Source organism: Cololabis saira, chromosome 2 (genome assembly GCF_033807715.1).
Source record: "Cololabis saira isolate AMF1-May2022 chromosome 2, fColSai1.1, whole genome shotgun sequence".
NCBI lineage: Eukaryota > Metazoa > Chordata > Actinopteri > Beloniformes > Belonidae > Cololabis > Cololabis saira.
Window position 1 is genome coordinate 9,582,084 of NC_084588.1, and position 20,037 is coordinate 9,602,120.

A 20,037-nucleotide genomic window follows, 5' to 3' on the forward strand; every position below is an offset into this window, starting at 1 on the left:
AGTTCCACTGTAATTTGCACGGCTGTAACTCGCGTAGTTCTTCTTAATAGCAACAGTGGCTCCGCAGCTCCGCTGTAGGCACATACAGTACTCTCTTCTAAGTGGACAGTCAATAAATCAATAGCAGTGGCTCGTTTTTCAACTGCCTCCAACTCAGAGTTAGTTGTTGGTTTTCAGATTTTTAAAGCGATGCCGATGTAATGCTCTCTCTCTCTTTTAACCTTCCCTGAAAGGAGCTCGTCTTCACCTTTTTCACATTCACACGAGCACACTTGTGTTGTCAATCAAACATAAAAATTCAGTCATTATTTGCTGCTCTGCTGTCTGAGTGAGCTTGATGTTCGGCAAGAGCTACTCAAGGCTGTGCAATTATTAACAGGTGCAGCAAAGAGGGAGCAGCTTAAGCGCAGGTGCATGTTTAATATAAACCTCCCAGGGCTCCCAGGGGTGCCAGGGCTCGGCGTTGTCCCCCACCCTGCACCTCCCTCACAGCTCACAGCACCATTCACAGTACTGATGAAAGCCGGGGGGCTTGACTGATTTTATCCGTATTTTACGGCTGGAAAGTTACTATTTGGGTACGACTTTGATTTGATGTCGGTTCCATGACTTTATGTTGAGCCATAAACACGACAGTCATAATTAATTGTTCGTCCTTTTTCTCCCATGAAACAAATCTCGTCATACACATCACCATATGGCCATAATGATATATACAGTATGCATCCCTTGCATTGCCAGTCCAGTCCATCACAGCCCTCAAGATACACTTAAGATATACAGCGTACATCAGAGAATTATGAAGTGTGTGGTGGAAATTATTAATGAGAGCTTTGACAGCAATTTTGCTGCAGATTCAGGAGGCTCATCTGGCTACTCAGCATGGAGATCCATTCAGAGCAGCAGCAAGTCAGCATATTTGAGTGAAACACGGACTTGTTTACACATCAGTTCTTCTTGAACATGGGAAGGAGCTTGTTTGTGGGTGTAAACCACCGTAACCGGAACGCTGGTCCAATCTATGCAACGAAAGTTAAGTCAAATGTGACCAGAAAAGTAAGAAGCCTTTGGTATTTTTTTTAACAAAATAATATAAAAAAAATATTTTCATTGTAACTTCTTGTCAGTTGTTTTTATTTAATTTATCTTTTATCAATCTATATGCGTCTCAGGCAGTTTGTTCAGGTGTGTTGGAAGGATGTTTGTCCCTCAGTTTCTCTTGTTTTTCACCACCTTCCACGGTTGAGAGGAGCGTGTCGGCAGTTCTTTCAGGTGGTAGCGTCTAAACCGGCTCATTGTATTTACTATAGAATTTGTTAAGCGTGGAATACAAAACTCCAATCAGCTAAAACCCTGTCAACAGAGGATTAGCAGTGTTAGGTTTCTAAACCACTTTTAAGGTGGGTAGAACAGGATCCCATTCTCTGGAAGGAGTAAGACTATCCAGCACTTTAAAGTGGATGATGGAGAATAAAAGCCTGTCTGCTGATAAGTCTGTTAGACTGGTGGCAGAAACTGAAGAAAAGAAGGATACTTCAGCGAGGCAAAGCAACAGTGATACAGTGGTGCGATTTCTAATTCTGGCGCTGTGATTCTCTCACCGGAGCTGTGGAAGTGCAATGAAAGGACATCACTGTGAGAGAGGGGGAGAGGCAGCGCTTCATCCTGCAGAGCCGTGCTCCTCCCTCCGTCTTGCATCTTTGTGGAGGAGACTTTCACTACAGCAAGATAGTCAGTCAGTCTATCAAACTTTATTTGTACAGCACTTTTCATATAACTTGTGCAACACAATAAATAAAAACAATAAAATAAAAAAAACAACTAACTCCCAGATAAAAGCCAAAAGCCTCTAGTGAACCACAATACGCCTTCAGAAGAGAGGTTGAGGACCAGAAAGAACAAGGGGCGCTAGCGTAGTGCAGGTATGCCGAGTGTACCATCGTTCCTCGTCATAACAGAGTGTGCATACTTCTAAATCATCTCTGATGTGTGTCACTTAGTGCTGTGCTGCAAGTCAGATTTTCTTTCTTCACGAAGGCTGAGATGACCTGTCTCTCTCTGCATCTGCGGCTCATTATTTTCTACACTTTCTCCCTGATGTCGAGCAGCAGCAGCTCTGTGGCAACGTGCAACCACTTCTGGTTCTATTCTGGGTCAGCTAACTTCAGGAGACAAATCCTTGACAATTTCTCACTAAACTTGTTATAAGTCGTAATAAACAGAACGGTTTGTTTTTTAAACCAGCACACATATGGGGATTGACCTGTGCCCACAAAGTTTAAACCTATCATGTGACTTGGAGGATAAGGTATTTATCTCCAAGTCTGTGTTTTAATAGTTCACTCTTTTTACTTAACCTACCATTGTTTTTATTTTTCCTTTTATTAAAACTTTCATCAAAGCAAATTCCTAATCACATAATATCTGTATATAATACAATACAATTATACATGTTTTTTTTTTAATTTAAAGGTTTTATTGCATATTGAAATTAAAAACACCACTGATTTTTGTTTTAAACAGTTTTCTACTTAATACTGTTTTTGTGTCTCTGAATACATTAGGTCATTTATTTGTTTGTTCTGATTATTGGGGGTGGTACAAAGTTCTAAAAAATGCATATATCAAATATAATACATAATAATACATTAGGTATTAAGGGGTTCTTACAGGATCACACTGGACAATAATAAAAATGAGTTTAACAGTGTGGTTTGGGGTTACTTCTATTGATAAAAGACACCCAAAACATTTGAGGTTTGCTGTTTATTAGAAACATGTAATCACGTGAACCATGTCCCACAAATATAGGATCTCTGGGGACGTGCAACAATAGTAGCTGATCTGCGTGAGGATGGAAAGGACTACAAATTAAGTGTAAAAAAAGTGTTGAGGCATCTATAGTCACGGTTCCATTACCCCTAGACTGCCAACAATCCGAGTATTGCTGAGAAAAACCTGTAATTGAAATGCCTGTAATTTAAAAAAAAACTTGAATGTCGCAGGAACCTTTTTAAGCTTTCACAAGGTGGTTTTCAGTCAAAAGTCAAAAATCTAGTTTCCAGCTGTTTTTGTACGATGTAGTTGGGGCTCTGCCTTTGAATGATCGTCCGCTGCCTCCTTCCTCTGTTGACCATTAATTGTCACGACAGCGGTAGCAGCAGTTGCAATAACTTGTCAAGACTAAAGCTGTCTTTGTCCATTTTCTTAAGTTGAGATCTCATTTTTTAAAATTGTTTTGAGAAGTCTGACAGGGCGAGCTACGGAGAGTTATGGAGATACGAAGAGACGGCTGGGAGAGTTGCGCTCGTACAAAGAAAAACACAGAGCCCCTTCAGCGCTACCTTTATCGCAAATTCAGTTTTGCTTTTGTTCTGCAAAAAAACGTGATGGAAATGCGACTTCTCGGTCCTCTGTTAGACAAATATCCTATAAATGGAGAAAGTTTAGTACTGTGGCTGCTATTTCTTGGAAGTGGGCCCACAGCTGAGATGAATCCAAACGCAGAGAGAAGAACCCACAGCAACAGCTCAAGGCTTGAAGATGTCACGAGGCCGGTTGTCCATGGAGGAACAGCACTTGGCTGACATTTGCCAAAGAGCACATTGTTAGTCCACAATGTTTCATGGATTGATGATAGAAAAGTTATTATGTTATGTTGGAGGGAGCATCATGGTTTAGGCTTGTGCCTTAAGGCCTGGAGCCCTGGCCTTAACTAAGGGAAACGAATTCCCAAGTTTACCGACATGTCCAACAAGATGGTGTTAGGGTGGTGGTTCACCTTCTGAATCTTTGAAGGTGCACGAAGAAAATGATCCGAATTATCAAAGTGAATTTTCCACAGAAAAAGAACATCTGCCTGGACTGGCCCAGTCAGATCCCAGACTTTAGCCCCCGGACTTCTTTAAAGAGTAAAGGGACATCAGTGTAGCTGTTTACCTCAGAGATCCTACTAATGTGTTCCAAAATGTGAGTTGAAGCAGCTCGGCGAAGTGAAATTCTTCCTGAAAGTGCCTGATCCAGAACTGCAGAACGTGCCTCCATGCGCTCATTGCCAAAGGAGGTTCAACCAGTTATTAGCTGCAAGGGTTCGTTGATACATTTAACTTGTTATTCTCCAGTTATCAAGAGTTTTCAGCAGCAGCACCAATTCTCCCGAGAAGGATTACTAGAATACTGGTGCACATGCGGTTCTGTCGGTTCAACTTTTTAGAGACAATAACAGGACATCAATTAGGGACTTGGAGTTTTGAGTGTGCATGTGTGTAGACGTGGGTGAGAAAATGTGTTTGTGCTTCTTCTATGTTCCATAGAACATAGAGGAGTTTGGTTAACTATCCTAACTGGAACCACAGGTGCCCAAACACAGCAGACTTCTCTCAACAGCCAGTTAATAACAGTTCTGCTGTAGTTAATCATGTATGCGGAGCGGTTCAGTGGCGGCAGCATGCTTTAAAGTCTTGGAAGGACAGTTGAAGTGTTTGATCTGGCCATGCAGATATTGGTCTTTTTCATTCTCAGTCTGAGAGGAGGAATCATTAAAAAGCCATAAACTGTGCTTGTTCGTGTAGCATTGCAGAGGCAGTCCCACTGGTCTAGGAAGAAAGTTCTCATAATTATACTGTACATGTGTCCTGCCAGCTTATTCTAGATCAGTACTAATAGAGGCTGTGACACATGGCTGAGAGGGCAGCCATCTAGGTGTGGTGTAAGTACCAGAGGTAAGGTGATGACAGGACCTTGAAGAGCTTTCATTGTAAGTGTAAAATCATAAGCTACGTGTATAGAACGCCATAAACAAACTTCTAGACACCTTTTGGTGTTTTAATGTGTGGAGCAATTGAATGAAAGGTTCCCAATTTGTCACTCAGCCTCTTTGCGTCTGCTCTGTCCTCTGGGCGGGTCCTCTGACGAAAAACTTAAAAGCTTTGCAGTTTCACATCAGAAAAGGGCGGAGAATTAATCACACCAAATATGAGGTTGAACCGGTCAAATCTCCGGGGGAATTTCCTTTAGATAAGAGGCGTACAAATCACAGAAATTCAATTCAGGATGGCAGATGTCATATACATTTTAGAGTATGGCTCCTTGAGACTTGTTTGCGTCGGTATAAAACTGTACATGTAAAAAAACATGAAAGGCCCAATTCTTGACATTTTGAAGGTGGTGCCATTGAGCCATTTTCCAACTTCCATAAACTTAAGGCTGGATTATGGTTCAGCGCTACACCAACGCAGAGCACACGCCGCTGCTGTGACGCAGTCGTCGTCGCTAGGGGGGTGCGATCTTTTCCTGAATGGTTTATCCGACTTTTCCGGTCACAGTGAATCAAAGAGATAAGGACTATTGTGCAAAAAACAAAAACAAAAAAAATCACAAATACACTGAAAGTTCACGACTGCTTCACGAACCGGAACCGGAAATGCGTTGTTCCAAGCGAACCAATCACAGCCCTCCCGGTCTGCGTTGGTCTGCGATCTCTTGATGCGTAGTTGCAATTTGTGGGAGGTGTGCGTCAGGCACGACGTGGGCTGCAGCGTGGGGTGCGCAACCTGCGGCGCACGCACGGCGTCGATTTGTTGCAGAACCATAATCCAGCCTATATACACACCCGCACGCACTCTTGAAATACGGATATTTTTGACAGACCTGATGCATGTGCCAAATTTGGTGCTCAGGCCGCAATAATGATAGTGATAATAAACAGCACTATTACAGCAAGGTTCTAGCACCCTCGGTCCTCTGGCCCTAATTATCAGCCCTCCACCACCCTGCTCTACTGTAGTACAGTTTGTGCTCCACGCTGGGTTTGGTTTCCACCACACTTTGACACCGTGTTATAACCAGTCCTGCAGTCTCGTCTGTCCAAGGGGCATCATCTCTTAGTGATGGTATTTTCCTGTTTATACTGTCATAAACCTGAATATTTAACATGCCAACTGAGGCCTGCAGTCTCAGATGTGGCTCTATTCTGCAGTTTTTCTGAGCATTGTACTGTCTGCCCTTGGAGTGAGTTTGCTGGCACATTACCTTCTGGAAAATAAATAAAGTCTTTCACATGTGAAATCTTTCTCTCGGTAGAATTATGGACTCCGGATTGTTTGGAAATAGCCTTATAACCCTTCCAAACTTATGAGCAGCACAGATCACTATTGATATCTCTCTTTCTATGCATGTTAACGTTCACCTGCAGGCAAGGCCGGCAAACTGGCAAAACCTCTGCTTTTACGGAGGCGCTCACACTCTCTGATGATCGAGCTGTCAAGTGCATTTGATCAGCAGAACCTGACTGCTCTTTCTTTCCCTTTCATAATTCCAAAAGAAGCAAAGGAAGTAATGGTGGATTCACACGCTGCCTCTTCGTTAAAGTTGCTCAGCGCCTTAAAACTGACAGAGGGGGACATTTGTTCTTCTCATGACTGTAAGTGCAGTTACTGTTCCAGCACATTTAAGCCAATGACTGCTATGACAGTATGTACAGTTGACCCACCCTGGATTATGGCTCTGCGTTAAATCAACGCAGAGCCTACGGCGTTGGGTACGCGGGAGTCTCTCCGTAGCCTACGCCGTAGCCTGACGCGCACCTCCCAAAAATTGTGACTACGCGTCGAAGCGACCCAGACCCATCGCAGACCGAGAGGGCTGTGATTGGTTTGCTCGGTAGCAACTCATTTCCGGTTCCGGTTCTCTCTCGGTCACCATTGTTCACCGTGACCGGAGAAGCCGGAAGCTAAACAAAGAATCAACTAGAGACGACGATTACAATAAAATTGTTGTAATTCAGCCACATTGGAGGGTTTTCGAGCATGAATCACCTTTTCTTTTCTCCGGAAAAGAACGCAACCCGCTAGCGCTCTGGGGGGGTACTGCACCGCGGCGAAATGGAGTGACGGAGAAGTCAGAAGGGTTCACGACATCGTCACGGCAACGGCGTAGGCTCTGCGTTGGTTTAACGCAGAACCATAAATCAAGTCAGTACAGTACTGTCCAGTACTGACCTGGGGCCTCATCTATAAAGCTTGCTTGGCAGAAAAAGCGCCTGAAAGTTGCGGAAGCCGCCATCTACGCAAAGCCTCGGATCTAAAAAGTACTAACCGAAAAATCTGCTTATCTTTACAGCAACCAGGACCCTCCCGTAAGAATTTACTTAAGACACGGGGAACTGGCGAGGCAGGCGGTGAGGTGGTGAAATGAAGCCAGATTCATGTCATATTCTTAATAATGTCATCACATATCACAACATATATCAGACTTAAAATAATAAAATAATAAAAAAAATAAAATAGCGCTGATCGTGTCCCTCTGTGTGTGAAGCTCAGTCAGTCAGGAGGACTCTGGTGCTGCTGGAGCTGCTGGAGCTGCAGCCGCGGTGACACGCGGGGAACCTCCTCACACCCACCGCTTTAGGACAGAACAAATGAGGGGCTGCGTTTAGGGAGCCCCACGGAGCCCCTAAGGGAATCAGATTTTTTTCATATATATGAGTTTTACGCGCGCGTGAAACCTTTACGTGCGGGTGTATGGTGCCTAAATTAGGGTCCTGCGTTAAAACGACGCAGAGCCTACGCCGTAGGCTCTGCGTTGGTGACGCAGAACCATAAACCCGCCCTGAGCAGCTCTGAGGGGAGACGGGAGAGGAAGAGGGGGAGCGGGGGGTGAAGCGGGGCTGCGGGGCCGTTTTCGTATCGCTTTCATACAGTGTCTTAATAATTTGCAATTTAAGGCTGAGCCCACCGTTAGTTTTTAAACTGTAAAAAGTAAGGGGAAAAAAAACATGATTTTGAAAAGACGGGGGGACGTGTGTCCCCCTGTTGCGCCGGGGAACACACGGCGTTTAGCGCAGCAACGGCGTGCTGCCACTCACTCGCTTTATTTTATTGTATACTATTTATATACTTATTCTAACTTTTACTGTGAACACCAAATAATGTGGTTTTCCTGTCCTCCACATCATCTACAACATCTAGGTCTCCGTGAAAGTCAGTGTCACGGTGGCTGCTACCTCTCATTCATTCTGACGCCAAACAGGCTGCAGGAAGCCACTGCGCATGCTCAGTAGGCTCATCCATATGCATTTATGGGCGTGTAGAGGGGGGGATATGAGGTGGATTCAGCTGCGCAGCCTTCCAGCTGGACTGTGATTCATAAAGGAACGTTTCGTGCAAATCTGCGTGCACAACGTTTTATTGATCCAGATTTTTTTTTGCGCCTGCCATTTTTGGCTTTTGAGTGCACTTTTAGTATGACTCCTACGCAGTCCATTTTAAATGAGGCCCCTGGGCATGATTTCAGGTTAAAACAACCTCAAACATTACAGGTGCTTGTCTGTGTGTGTCATTTTATTACAGTTCAGACCTTGTTTTGTTATTTGGAAACACCAACAAGTGTGTTTGTCTGGTGTGTTTTGGTAACATTCTTTGACTGTTGAGCAAAATAACATTCCTGGACATTCAGTGTACTGTGAACACGCACAAAAACGAGAGAATTTGAGCTGCAGCTTCTGTTTCCTGTCTGATTATATATTAGTATTTTTAATAACTCCCTTCTCTCACCAATTAGACACAATGCAGCATTTCTGCTTCATGACAAGAGTTTGTGACAGCATGATTGCAGCTGAACTTCCTCTGGGAGGCTGCAGCGACGGCGGCCTCAGGTCAGGACGAAGGTCAGGACCGCCCTGAGTCGGGAGCAACTCCTGAGTCAAACATCAGTGTCGGCACATTAATAGGAAGCATAATGATGACACCACAGGATATTGTGAAAAAAAGGAGGACTTTAGTGATACCTCAGCTGATTTACTAATATTGCACATCACCGTGGGATACTTCAGGACTTGAACTGAAGTGAACTCTTCAGTTCAATAAAACTTTATTAATTACTGAAGGAAAGTTACTATTCTGCAGCGGAAAGGCAGTCAGTCGCGATTATAAAGTCACTTTAAAGAGTCATTGTAGAAGAAAACTGCTGTGTGCAGGAGTGATTTCCTGTAGTAGTCTGTATTGCAGGAGAGACTGAAGACGATGTGTAATCGCTGGCTCGTGTAGGAGGATGTTTAGTGTTGTCCATTATGTTTGGCAATCACGCAACAATCTTTTGTACGGTGAGCTCCAGGTTGTCCAGGGTCCCCGGCTCTGAGGAGCCTTTTTATCAGTCCACTGGTCGGACTGAAGGACGAGTGACGAACACATACGTCTTATTAATTGAATGCCTGAACTTTCACAAATTAATAACATCTCGTGTCTGAAAAGGGCTTGCAACTTCCAGATGTTTATGATGCGTTCCGTAGGCTCGGCTCGTGCTTTCTGTTTATCTGTAGAAGGACTGCTTTTGTTGTGTCGTTTGTAGATAGCTGCTGTCCTTGACGTGCCATCTCTTCAAGGAACTTTTTAATAGTGCCAGTATGTCCCAATTATAGCAGCAGATCATAGAGTGAAAATGTGGGCAGAAAAAACTAGGACAGAAAGAAATTCAATCAAACTTTCCCGACGACTACACGTATCGGTAAATAGCTTCAAAGCCATTTCATCTCTTCCTTCCTCGTGTCCAGCACTCTTTCTCTTGTTTTACACTCAGCAGGCACGAACAAATTGATGCTAATCACAAGCTGATTGTACATTACATAATCAGAGTATTTCTCGAGGTGAATAATGTGCCTCATCTGTGTTTGTCCACAGCACAAAGACCCCCAAGCAGGCGGTGTTTGCTGGAAGCATGCAGCTCCTGGCCGGCATCAAGCTGTGCACAGGCAGAGTCCTCACCAACCATCCGCATTACGAGGATAAAGACCTGCGGGAGCGAACCAGACAGGTAGAGCCGCCCGCCGTCCGCCGTCTGGCACTCACATCCCAGCTGTAGAAACTACCAAAGAGGCTTCAGGAGAAAACAAACACATCAGTGGAGAAGAACACCTGGATAGCTGTGAGGTGGTACCGTCATTCCTGGGTGTTGAGACAAACGTCCACTTTGGAGGTAAAAACTGTCCTCGGAGACGTATGATCGCTAGTGATGTCCTCGTCACTGGTGGGTTTCTGGATGAAAATGATCAGATTCTTTCCATTTAGATTTCACTAAATTACTCATTTCATAATTAATATTTATACATCGTCTATAGTTCTTCAAACAAATACAGTTTATGTCAGGTGGAAAGTGGGCGTGACCTTCAACCAAGAGTAGCAGCAGTAGCTTCTGAACTGACGTCAGTGTTGCCTACTTAGCGACTCTGTCACTGTATTAAGCGAATGTTCAAACCCGTGTAGAGCTCCGGACCGTGAAGTTTGAATTCCCAGCATGCATCACTCTAGAATGTAAACAACGCCGTATTGGCAGTGAAACTTGAAGCGGGGGAGAAGGATGTTTCTGTGTCGGTAAATGGTAGAAACGATGCCTGATAGCTGTTGTGAAAAAGTGGAACAAATAGTTTTGATCAGATTCCTAAAGATCCAGAGAGGCGAGCTAAATGGATTTATGCCATAAAACATGCAAACAAGACACCTGACACATGAGAGCAGCAGTGCAGCTGCCGACCACTTTCTGACCACTATCTCTGCCTTCAACTGAGGGCCATGTAGTCTTGTGAATCACTCACCTGAAAAATTTAAAAAAGAGGAACTTGCATGATAACTATTTATCATAGATATATGAAATGAGGTGCTGCCTTAAAACTTTCATTCACTCAGTAAACAGTGTAATTTATCCTGTGGAAATCCATGGGAACATCTGACTGTAATAAACATGCCGATCACGTCAGCCGACACTGGCTTTGTTGGTGTTGTGTCTTTATTTAGCGCCTTTTGTTAATTAGATTAATGAAGCGCCACTTACTCTTCCAGTAATGGTAAAATAATCCTTTGCTGGAAGATCTCACAGCTTAATGTTGTTCACGAATCCAGGGCGTAACGTCCATTTATTCCCTCCAGGCTTTTGTAGTTTTTGAGAGAATCCCAGAGTAGGACGAAGGAAAGTTGATCAGGTGGTGGTAGATGTGGGGATGTTGGAGGTCGGGCAGCTCCGCTGCAGTTTCCATGCTTTTAAAAAATAATCCCAGAGCTTTGTAAGAGTCTGGAATATGGAGTTATTCAAGTTTAGCAACATAGTTTTCAATATCTTTCGGGTTTAAATGAGCTCGGACACTCAGCAGTTCATGATTACGCCGTGACTTTTTGACCTGAACGAGCGGTTTCTTTCCTGCCACAGTGGCTCTGCAAACAAAACAGGTCAGGTGGGGTCGGGAGCTCTGTAGCTACTTTTTTTCATAAAAGCTATTACCTACAAATCTAGCGACTTCTTTCAGGTGTTATAGACGTTTGTAGAAGGTAATTTGGCGGCTCAGTCCTCCAGCAGCGGAGACGTTCACCTCTCCAAATCCAGACTGCAAAAACTTTGCAAATCCAAAGCTGGCGGATCTTGTACTGGCGCAGTGCAGTTTAAGAATAACTCATAATAATAATAATTATTCTTATATAAGTCTAATAAATGTAATGATTAGAATAAGTATTCAATAGCGCTGGACAGGCCGTTATGCAGGACAAAGGAGGAGGGTTGGGATTGTAACATAAAGAGAAAAAAATAAAGTTAATTTGTAGATTTAAACATATTTAGTGTTTTGTTTTTTTTACTCGCTTTTCTTTCTCCCATGACTTTATTCCTCTCTCCTACAGCATCCATTACAATTATGTACTAATTGTAAAGTCAATAGCTACTCTCTGAGTCGCTGACCTAAGCGTAGCACAAACTGAAAGCAGGCCCCTCAATGTTTCAGAAAAGGCTGCAATTTGGGAATATTTCCAACTGGACTGGCCTGCAGCGCTACAGCAGCTTCCACTGCTTGCAATTTGGACATTTTTTATTTTTTTGGGGTATTTTTTGTGGATTGAATCAGGAATCTTTGGACTTGGACTGGCGGGCAAAAAAGAGTGACTGAGACATCCTTAGTATTCACAGCACTGACTGAGTTCAACTGAATAAACCAAATACAAACAAACAAAAAATATATGTATGCATATGTACACTCAAGTGTCACAAGACTGATACCTGCAGCAGTTACCTGGAGTTACACTTTCTCCTATTCTCCTGTAGATATTCTCCTTTCTACTCGGCTCCAACATACAAGTTTGAAACATTTATGGGTCACAGATGTTTCAGCTTAAACCACAACTGGGCAACTGGTCACTCGTTGGTCTCTTTTTGTTTGTGGGCAATAAAGTTGTACGAAAGCTCATAAAGCATTTTGTTTTTAGATCAACATTTTCAGTCTTTAGTGTATATTTAATATCAAATTTGTGGAAAAGTGCCTCTAAATATGAGCAGTGGCAGTAGGAAGAAGATGTAAAAATATCAGGAGTAAACTGTGCCACATCTGTTACATCAAACAAATTATGAGGAAGTTGTCAGAGTTGTCTTTCTGCAGTGCTTGTTGGTACTTTTCCACTTAGAGCAATCCATTTTTAATAACTGCAGCTGAAGCCTCATTTCTGCACTCATCCATCTGACTCTGCGAGCTCTGCCAACGTCTCGCGTTGGAGATCATGCAGTTATCCTGCAGATGCTGTGACCTTCAGAGGTTTGGGGAATGAACATCAGTCCACAAGATGTGCAATGTGTATCCAATAAGAAATGATCCACGTAACAGGACAAATGAGGCCTAAGGGGCCGTCGAGCCCAGAACAGAAACCATGACGGTGTGAGCATCCTGAGTGCTAACCGTCTGTAAAAGGTGTCTCTGGAAGGCTCCGAGGCTCCAGCTGCACCCGGGCCCAGCGCGGATCTGAACCCTTTATGTGTGAATTATTCAAAAGGAAACAATGGAATTATTTATTTATTAAGACAGTTATTTACTTTGAAGGACATGCAACACAGTGGTTTTTCTTAAATATATAAATATATATATACCGTGTATGTATATATATATATATATATATATATATATATATTGTCCTCATAAATTCATGATGATCGTGTTGAACATTTATTTTTTATCCTTTGATTTTCTTAAGTGAAGAATAGGCCTGTGTTGAAAAAAATCGATTTTCAGATTCTAAATCGATTGTCATATTATTTCCAAAAAATCGATTCGATGTCTAAAGATCGATTTTTCTTTCTTTTTTTTTTTTTTTTTTTAATTTTTAATTTTTTTTTTTTTTTCATCATTACTTTACAGCTTTTGGTATTTTCTTGTCTATGCCTAAAAAAGGAAAGTTTTGTTGGACAAAATAACTATTGCCATGTTTTTGCCTTTAAATATGTTTAAAGGTATGAAAACATTAAAGTTTTCAGTTATAATTGCATAAATTGTCTATACTTCATTTCTTTATATACTGTCTTGGGGTTACATTTGCATAAAATGCTAAAAACCAAATTCTCAAAAATTTAAAACCGAAAAAGACAGAAAATGGAAAAAAAAACGGAATGTGGGAAAAGATTACATCGGATCAAATCTTGATAATGTCCCCGACCTCCCCAGTCTGGCCTTCGGCAGGAGGGTCCTGGTCCTTATGATCCAGGTCCTGGTCCAGGTTTCTTCCCTCCTAAAGGGGAGTTTGACATCTACATCTACCTGCCACTGTTTATGTAATAATTGCTCGGGGGTTTATGTTCTGGGTCTCTGGAAAGCGTCTACAGACAACATCTGTTGTATTAGACGCTATACAAATAAAATTGAATTGAATAATCGATTCTGAATCTTAAGAATCTGAATCAAACCGATTCTTGACATTTGAATCGATCCCCAGCCCTGGTGAAGATTGCACTGGATTAGGAGGAAGTTTCAGCCTTTCACCTCTAATTGGTTTTTCAACTATTTAATTTGATATCATGCATTGAGGGCTCTGGGAGGATCCCAAATACTCCACTGAGGAGTTCCTAGCACTGATCATACATTTAATCAATCAATATCAGTTTGAGGAATTGCCAATGATCCTCACGGACAATTAGTGAGAAATTGATTGCCAGTGCGTTGCCAGTAACTTAATGTAATTGACTTCTATTAAACTGTGTACATTTTGCCCAGATGTCATTTTAACGGAGGGTTTCTGCAGCGGAACGCCGCAGTTGGGACTGTGTTATTTCAGAGGACGTGTTGTTTAGCCTACCTGGAAGAGGAGGCCAGAAACCACAAACATGATGGGCATTAATGAAGGAGATGGCGTTTTTTGTCCCACATGCACCACAGTGGGGAGGATGGGATCCTAACTGTATTAAGCTTCATTAAATTACTCATCAGAACAGAGAACGGTCCCGGCGATGCTGCTCTCCTGTTGTTACAGTCGTGGTGCATATTCGTATGGAAACGTATACAGATATCTCTTTATGCTTATGATGGTTTATGTGTATGTTGTGGATGAGGGTTGAGTGGGGGGACTTTGGTTCTTGCAGTGGAGTCCAGAAGTGATGTTCAGTTTCTGTGGTGAAGCTGCAGCAAGTTTTCACTGACATTTAGAGAAAAATATCCACACAACGCACCCTGGTGCAGTTTTTTCCTACTTCTTTAAGGAGACTCTTTCTTAAATTCCTGAAAATGTAATTGAAGCTCAGCTTTCTTTTCTGTGCAGTTCTGCCAGTTATCAGTTCCCTTTGACCTCCACATGTTGTGAACCTCACAGAGCTTGTGAAGCCGCGCTGTCACAAATGACTTTCTCTGTTCCGTGTTGTTGTTGTTTTCAGTTTGCTGCTTGGTGCCGTGTCTCCCTCTAAACCGAGCAGGAAGTAATGTGTGGGTCACCTCTCGGGTAGCTGAGCTGGTGTTTTGCATCCCAGCGGGGAAGTGATGCGTGCTGGGAGGCTGGCGGGGCCGGAGCCGGCTCGGAGCTCGTTAGTGATCCACCACCATACGTATCGGCCTTTTCTTTTGAAAGCCGTAGTATAGAAGGGGGCGGTCCGCTTCACTCACGTTAATAGAACTTTAGGTTAACAAGCTTTTTAAAGCATAACTTTTATTTTTACGTTCCAACTTGTTTCAAAGCATTTTCTAAATTATTACGACATCCAAAAGCAAATGAAAAAGTCTTTCATGGCAACAAAAACTTAAATAAAATGGTCAAAAAACTGTACACAACCCTCACCTTCGTAACCAAACATTTAGGTTTTCCACGTCCCCATCACCTGACCCATATGCCCTGATGACGCACACAACACGCCCTGCGGAGACATACAAAACAATAATATAAACATTCTTAGCAAAAGCATAAGCAGAATAAACACTATAAAACTAAGTTAACAAATATACAAAAGTAATAACTTCAACTTAACGGCTGCAACACTGCCGTTTGTGCGTTTGAGGGGGGAAACTGTTCCCAGTCCTGATTCTGTATCACTAAAGGAGGATGAGTGGACAAGTGAAAGAGGTCTCTTCTCCCCTGTTCCTCTGCTGTCTGAATCCTGATTGTAATAGTTTTGTCTTGTGATTATCCAGCTCCACATTCTACACGTTTCTCTAAAATTAGAAAGTAGTGTGTATTATTCAGAGTAATTCCGTCATTCGGGGTCTTTAAAGTAATCACACCAGCAGATTTAAACTAAATGTTTGATGTTTCTGATGTTCACCAAAGTAGATATACCTTCATCCTTCACATTTTTGAATTCTGGAGAGGTTAATTGAGTGGGTTTGTGTCTCAGTAAATGGGTGTAAAGTGTCGGACAGTATTTGGCTTCATCTCTGACACAAAACTTTTGATATACTTTTACATCTTTGCATCTTTGCAGCTTTGCAGATTTGCAGCTTTCAGCATTAGTGGATCTTTATCAGAGTGAAATCAACTTTCATCAGATAAACTGCTCTATAAAGTTTAGATCTCTAAGTTTGTTTTTAACAGCAGATTTCAAAAGCAGATCTCTGGGAGAAGGAAGAAGGAGTTTTCTTCTTCTCCAGGACAAAATGAGCTGCTTGTGGAGACGGCAGTGAAAAGCATTACAGGGTCAGCAGATTGGAGCCACACAGGACACACCGAGCCAGTTCCACATCTTGACTGGAGGATTTTTTTTTTGATAGCTGCATGCTTATCACACAAGCGGCCGCATGATGACACGTTTGATTGGCTGTAACTGAGAAACGGGGATTGGCAGCGTCGACTGCAGTCGTTCCCTCCTCGCCGGCGAGCCGTTCCTTCCTGCTGGCATTTGCCTTTGAGCTCCAATTTCTCTCTTAGCCCAGGAAATGATGGGCAGACACCTCCGGCCCTTTGGAGATTTAACACTGTGCAAGAAAAAAGAAAGAGGAAGACAAACAAAACCCTGCTGCTCAACCGTTACCAGACCTGTCAGTTTCTGAATGTCTGCTTGTCTATGTGGAAGAATCATTTCTCTTAATGCCGAGCTTTAGGTCCCAAACCATTTTTGCATTGATATGAGTTTGATATGAGTCTTATTAACAATTCATGTGCACTGAAATGGCAAGTGAGATCAGCTGTTCTGCAGCCAAAGTTTGGATTCAACCAGCTTTGACATGTTTGCTATCAGTCCTCCAAAGACAACAGCAGCTCTGAAGTGACGCTGCACATCCGGCCAGTGCTGACTGGTTTACGCCAGAAGGGACGGAGATCTTACATCCCAGTGATTACACGAACAATAACTAACAGAAGGAGGGGTTCAGTTTCCATCACTGCATCATCTCTTGCAGCTACGCTACTCTGGCTGTTTTTAGATGTCTGTTAAAGCTTAAGCATTTGGAAAGAATAGAACCTGGAAACGAGCTGGAACTCTGATCCATGAGCAAACAAGCAGCTTTGAAACTTTGTCCATGAGAGAGTTGGATGTCCAGGTCTGCATGCAGACGGAGTCTTCATCGTGTCTCATCATTGATGCGTCCAGCGTCGGTGATTGGAGTGTCTGCTCTTATTGAACTGTACGGCAGAATGCAGGGTTCCTTCATTATGCAACAGGCAGACTCTCCTTCTCTTGATTGTTGATTGTAGAGCTGCAGAGATCCAGCGTTCAGAGTGGAAACATGACGCACGAGCCATTGTTAGATACGATGCATTTAAAACGGCGAGTCATTCCACAGACGATGGCGTGGAGTGCGGAGACTTGACTGGTCGCTCCGACTCGGGCTCTAGGGCTGGGGATCGATTCAAATGTCAAGAATCGATTCCATTCCGATTCTTAAGATTCAGAATTGATTATCAAGATTTGATTTGATTCGATTCGATTCCGATATTGATTTGGGTTAGTGTTATTGAAACTGTTTTTTGAGCTGTTGCATGAATTATATGACTGTAGTTATGCAAAATATTACTACTAGTATTATATTGAGATTAAACGGCAAGTATTGGCAGCTAATGATGCTGTAAGGACCAATCAGCTCCCAGAATGCTGATAGAACTGAAACAGAAACATCGTGGGGCAGAATTACCAAACAGATCCAGGGAGGAAACAGAGACGGATGAAATCGGTTTTATTTTTTCCCACATTCTGTTTTTATTTGTTCCATTTTCGGTCTATTTTGGTTTTAAATTTTTGAGCATTTGGTTTTTAGCATTTTTTGCAAATGTAACCCCAAGACAGTATATAAAGTAATAAAATATAGACAATTTATGCAATTATAACCTAACACTAATGTTTTCATACCTTTAAACATATTTAAAGGCAAAAACATGGCACCAGTTATTCTTGTGTCCAACAAAACATTCCTATTTTGAGGATAAACAAAAAAATAACCTAAAGTTGTAATGTGTTGATGAAAAAAAAATGCATAAATAAATAAAAGAAGACATTTTTTTTTTTTTTTAATCAATCTTTAGACATATGAATCGATTTAGAATTGGGAAATCGATTTTTTTCAACACAGGCCTATCGAACTCGGTTAAAGTTCAGATTTCTTCCAGAGTTTCTGCGTTGTATTTAAATCTGTTGTTACAAGCGATCGAAGCAGGAGATTTTCTCTGTGCAGCCCTTTTTGTTTTTGTTCTCCCGCTCATTTGCTTTCATCCCGAGTTCTAAGTGAAACTAAGCCAAGTCTCATTAAACTGTGACTCGGGATGTATCCGCCGGTCGAGGTTCAGCAGAGAAGGCTTCATTCCTGTGCTCAGAAAGGGAAGTGACCCCCAGTAATGTCCTGTGTGTGTGTGTCCCTGTGTGTGTGTGCAGGTGTACCAGGTGTACGCGCGGCGCTCCCCCGAGGACGTGTACGATACCCTGAAGGCGGCGGGGGCCGACTACGTGGTGCTGGAGAACAGTATCTGCTACGAGCGCCGGCACCGGCGCGGCTGCAGACTGAGGGACCTGCTCGACCTGGCCAACGGACATGTGGGCGGCATTTATTAACCGTGACTCAGAGTGACTGCCTGTGTGTGTGTGTGTGTGTGTGTGTGTGTGTGTGTGTGTGTGTGTGTGTGTGTGTGTGTGTGTGTGTGTGTGTGTGTGTGTGTGTGTGTGTGTGTGTGTGTGTGTCTGCTGCTCCCTCTGTCAACGTCTGTGTCTCGGTGAAAGCTCTCAGCCTCCGCAGAGAGATCAATAGTCTCACTTCTTATCTGCACACCGCTGTCTCTCACTCTCTCGCCTCCTCCTCCTCCTCCTCTCCCCTCCTCCCATCTGCTCTCTCTTTATTTCCATGTCGGCTGTGGCTCGCTGGCTCTTTGGATTACCAGAGGCAAGACAAGCCAAGTCTGTCCCAGTGTGCTGTAAGACACATGAAACACGGCGGCCCAGAGACGGCGTGTGTCTGTTTGTGCTGCTGTAAATGTCAGACAGTGTACACAACATCTGACACGGAGACAGCTTTATTGAAGCAACTCCGGGAGTCTGTCTTATTCTGTCTCTCTTCTCCCCCTCATTGTTTCTTTAATGTAGTCCTCTGTTTTTTCTTTTCCCCCCTCGACTTCTGGTTTTTTGAATTCTCTGTTCTGTCGGCCTCTTTTTTCATCCTCTTCCTTTCATCTTGATGCCAGTTTTCATCACTGTTACAATGAATTACATGGTGTTCACGTTGAAACGAGAGATAACGTTTTATCACCTCCAACTCTGAGCTTGACCAGGAGAATTCAACTCTATATCTTCCTAAACATTGTTTTAATGTACCAGTTTGCTTTGATAATCTAAAGCCAGGAGACTTTCCTTGATTTTATTCTTAATTTTAAGGACTGTCGTCCTTGAACTATCCAGCATGAAGCATTTCCACCTTTATTACTTCTTAATCTTTCAAGATCAACCTCCTGTGGCAGACGCTTCATCAATGCAGCGATCAATAATCCCAGATCAGTATATGTGGGACTGAAGACTTGAGCTCTCTGTGTGTCTGCAGCTTCCCTGCAGAGTTGTGTGAGAGACGGTGGAGGCTGTTGACGGCACTTTAGTGTGATTTAGACTGCGTTCACACTGCAGTTCCCAAGTGACCCAAATCCGATTTTTTGCTCATATGTGACTCAGATCTGATTTGTTTATGACAGTGTGAACAGCACAAGTCACATGGAATCTGATCTTTTCAAATCAGATTCAGGTCGCTTCCATATGTGGTTCTAAATCGGATACAGGTCTGATGTTTTGCAATGCGACCTCAGTGTGAACAGCCAGGTCGGAATTAATGCGACTTTGACTTCACTTGAGAGCGACCGTTGTCATAATACTGCGCTGGCGGGGGCGGGAGTCACTCAGAAGAGATCGGAAAAGGTCAAGACAAACATGGAGGATGGCGGCGACGGAGCTAATCAGTGGAGGGACAGTGAGGTCTTGGACCTTCTAAGTATTATTTTATACTATACAAGTTAAATTAGAGCATGTACACTCACTTCTGTTGCCTCCATGTTTACCGCCGTTTGACGGCGTGCTGCGTGTGACGTCTTTGTTATTGTTCCTCTGCGCATGCGGGTCAGTTCAGGGCTGCGATGCGTTCACACTCCAGTCTGATATAGGACACATTTTAAAAGATAATGTGAACAGCCACACAAAAAAATCGGATATGGGAAAAAATCGGAATTGAACATTAAGACAACATAGTCTATGTCTTATGTTGTCAGTATGAATGGGGGGATGTTGGACCGTTTCCCCCTCCATCTGGGGGCTCCGGCGGCGCCCGTGGAGGTACGGTGGGGCCCTGGCCCGGCTCGGAGGGCC

General features: G+C 43.1%; 1 protein-coding gene across 1 annotated transcript in view; it reads left to right on the top strand.

Annotated features, from left to right (window-relative positions):
- dpy19l3 (dpy-19 like C-mannosyltransferase 3) overlaps positions 1 to 20,037 on the top strand; it is a 73,536-nt gene that overhangs the window by 49,345 nt on the left and 4,154 nt on the right. Inside the window, exons 17-18 of the mRNA XM_061737336.1 lie at positions 9,675 to 9,807; positions 18,076 to 18,234. Of these exons, the coding sequence (XP_061593320.1) occupies positions 9,675 to 9,807; positions 18,076 to 18,234 (292 nt within the window). The remainder of the gene's footprint in view (positions 1 to 9,674; positions 9,808 to 18,075; positions 18,235 to 20,037) is intronic.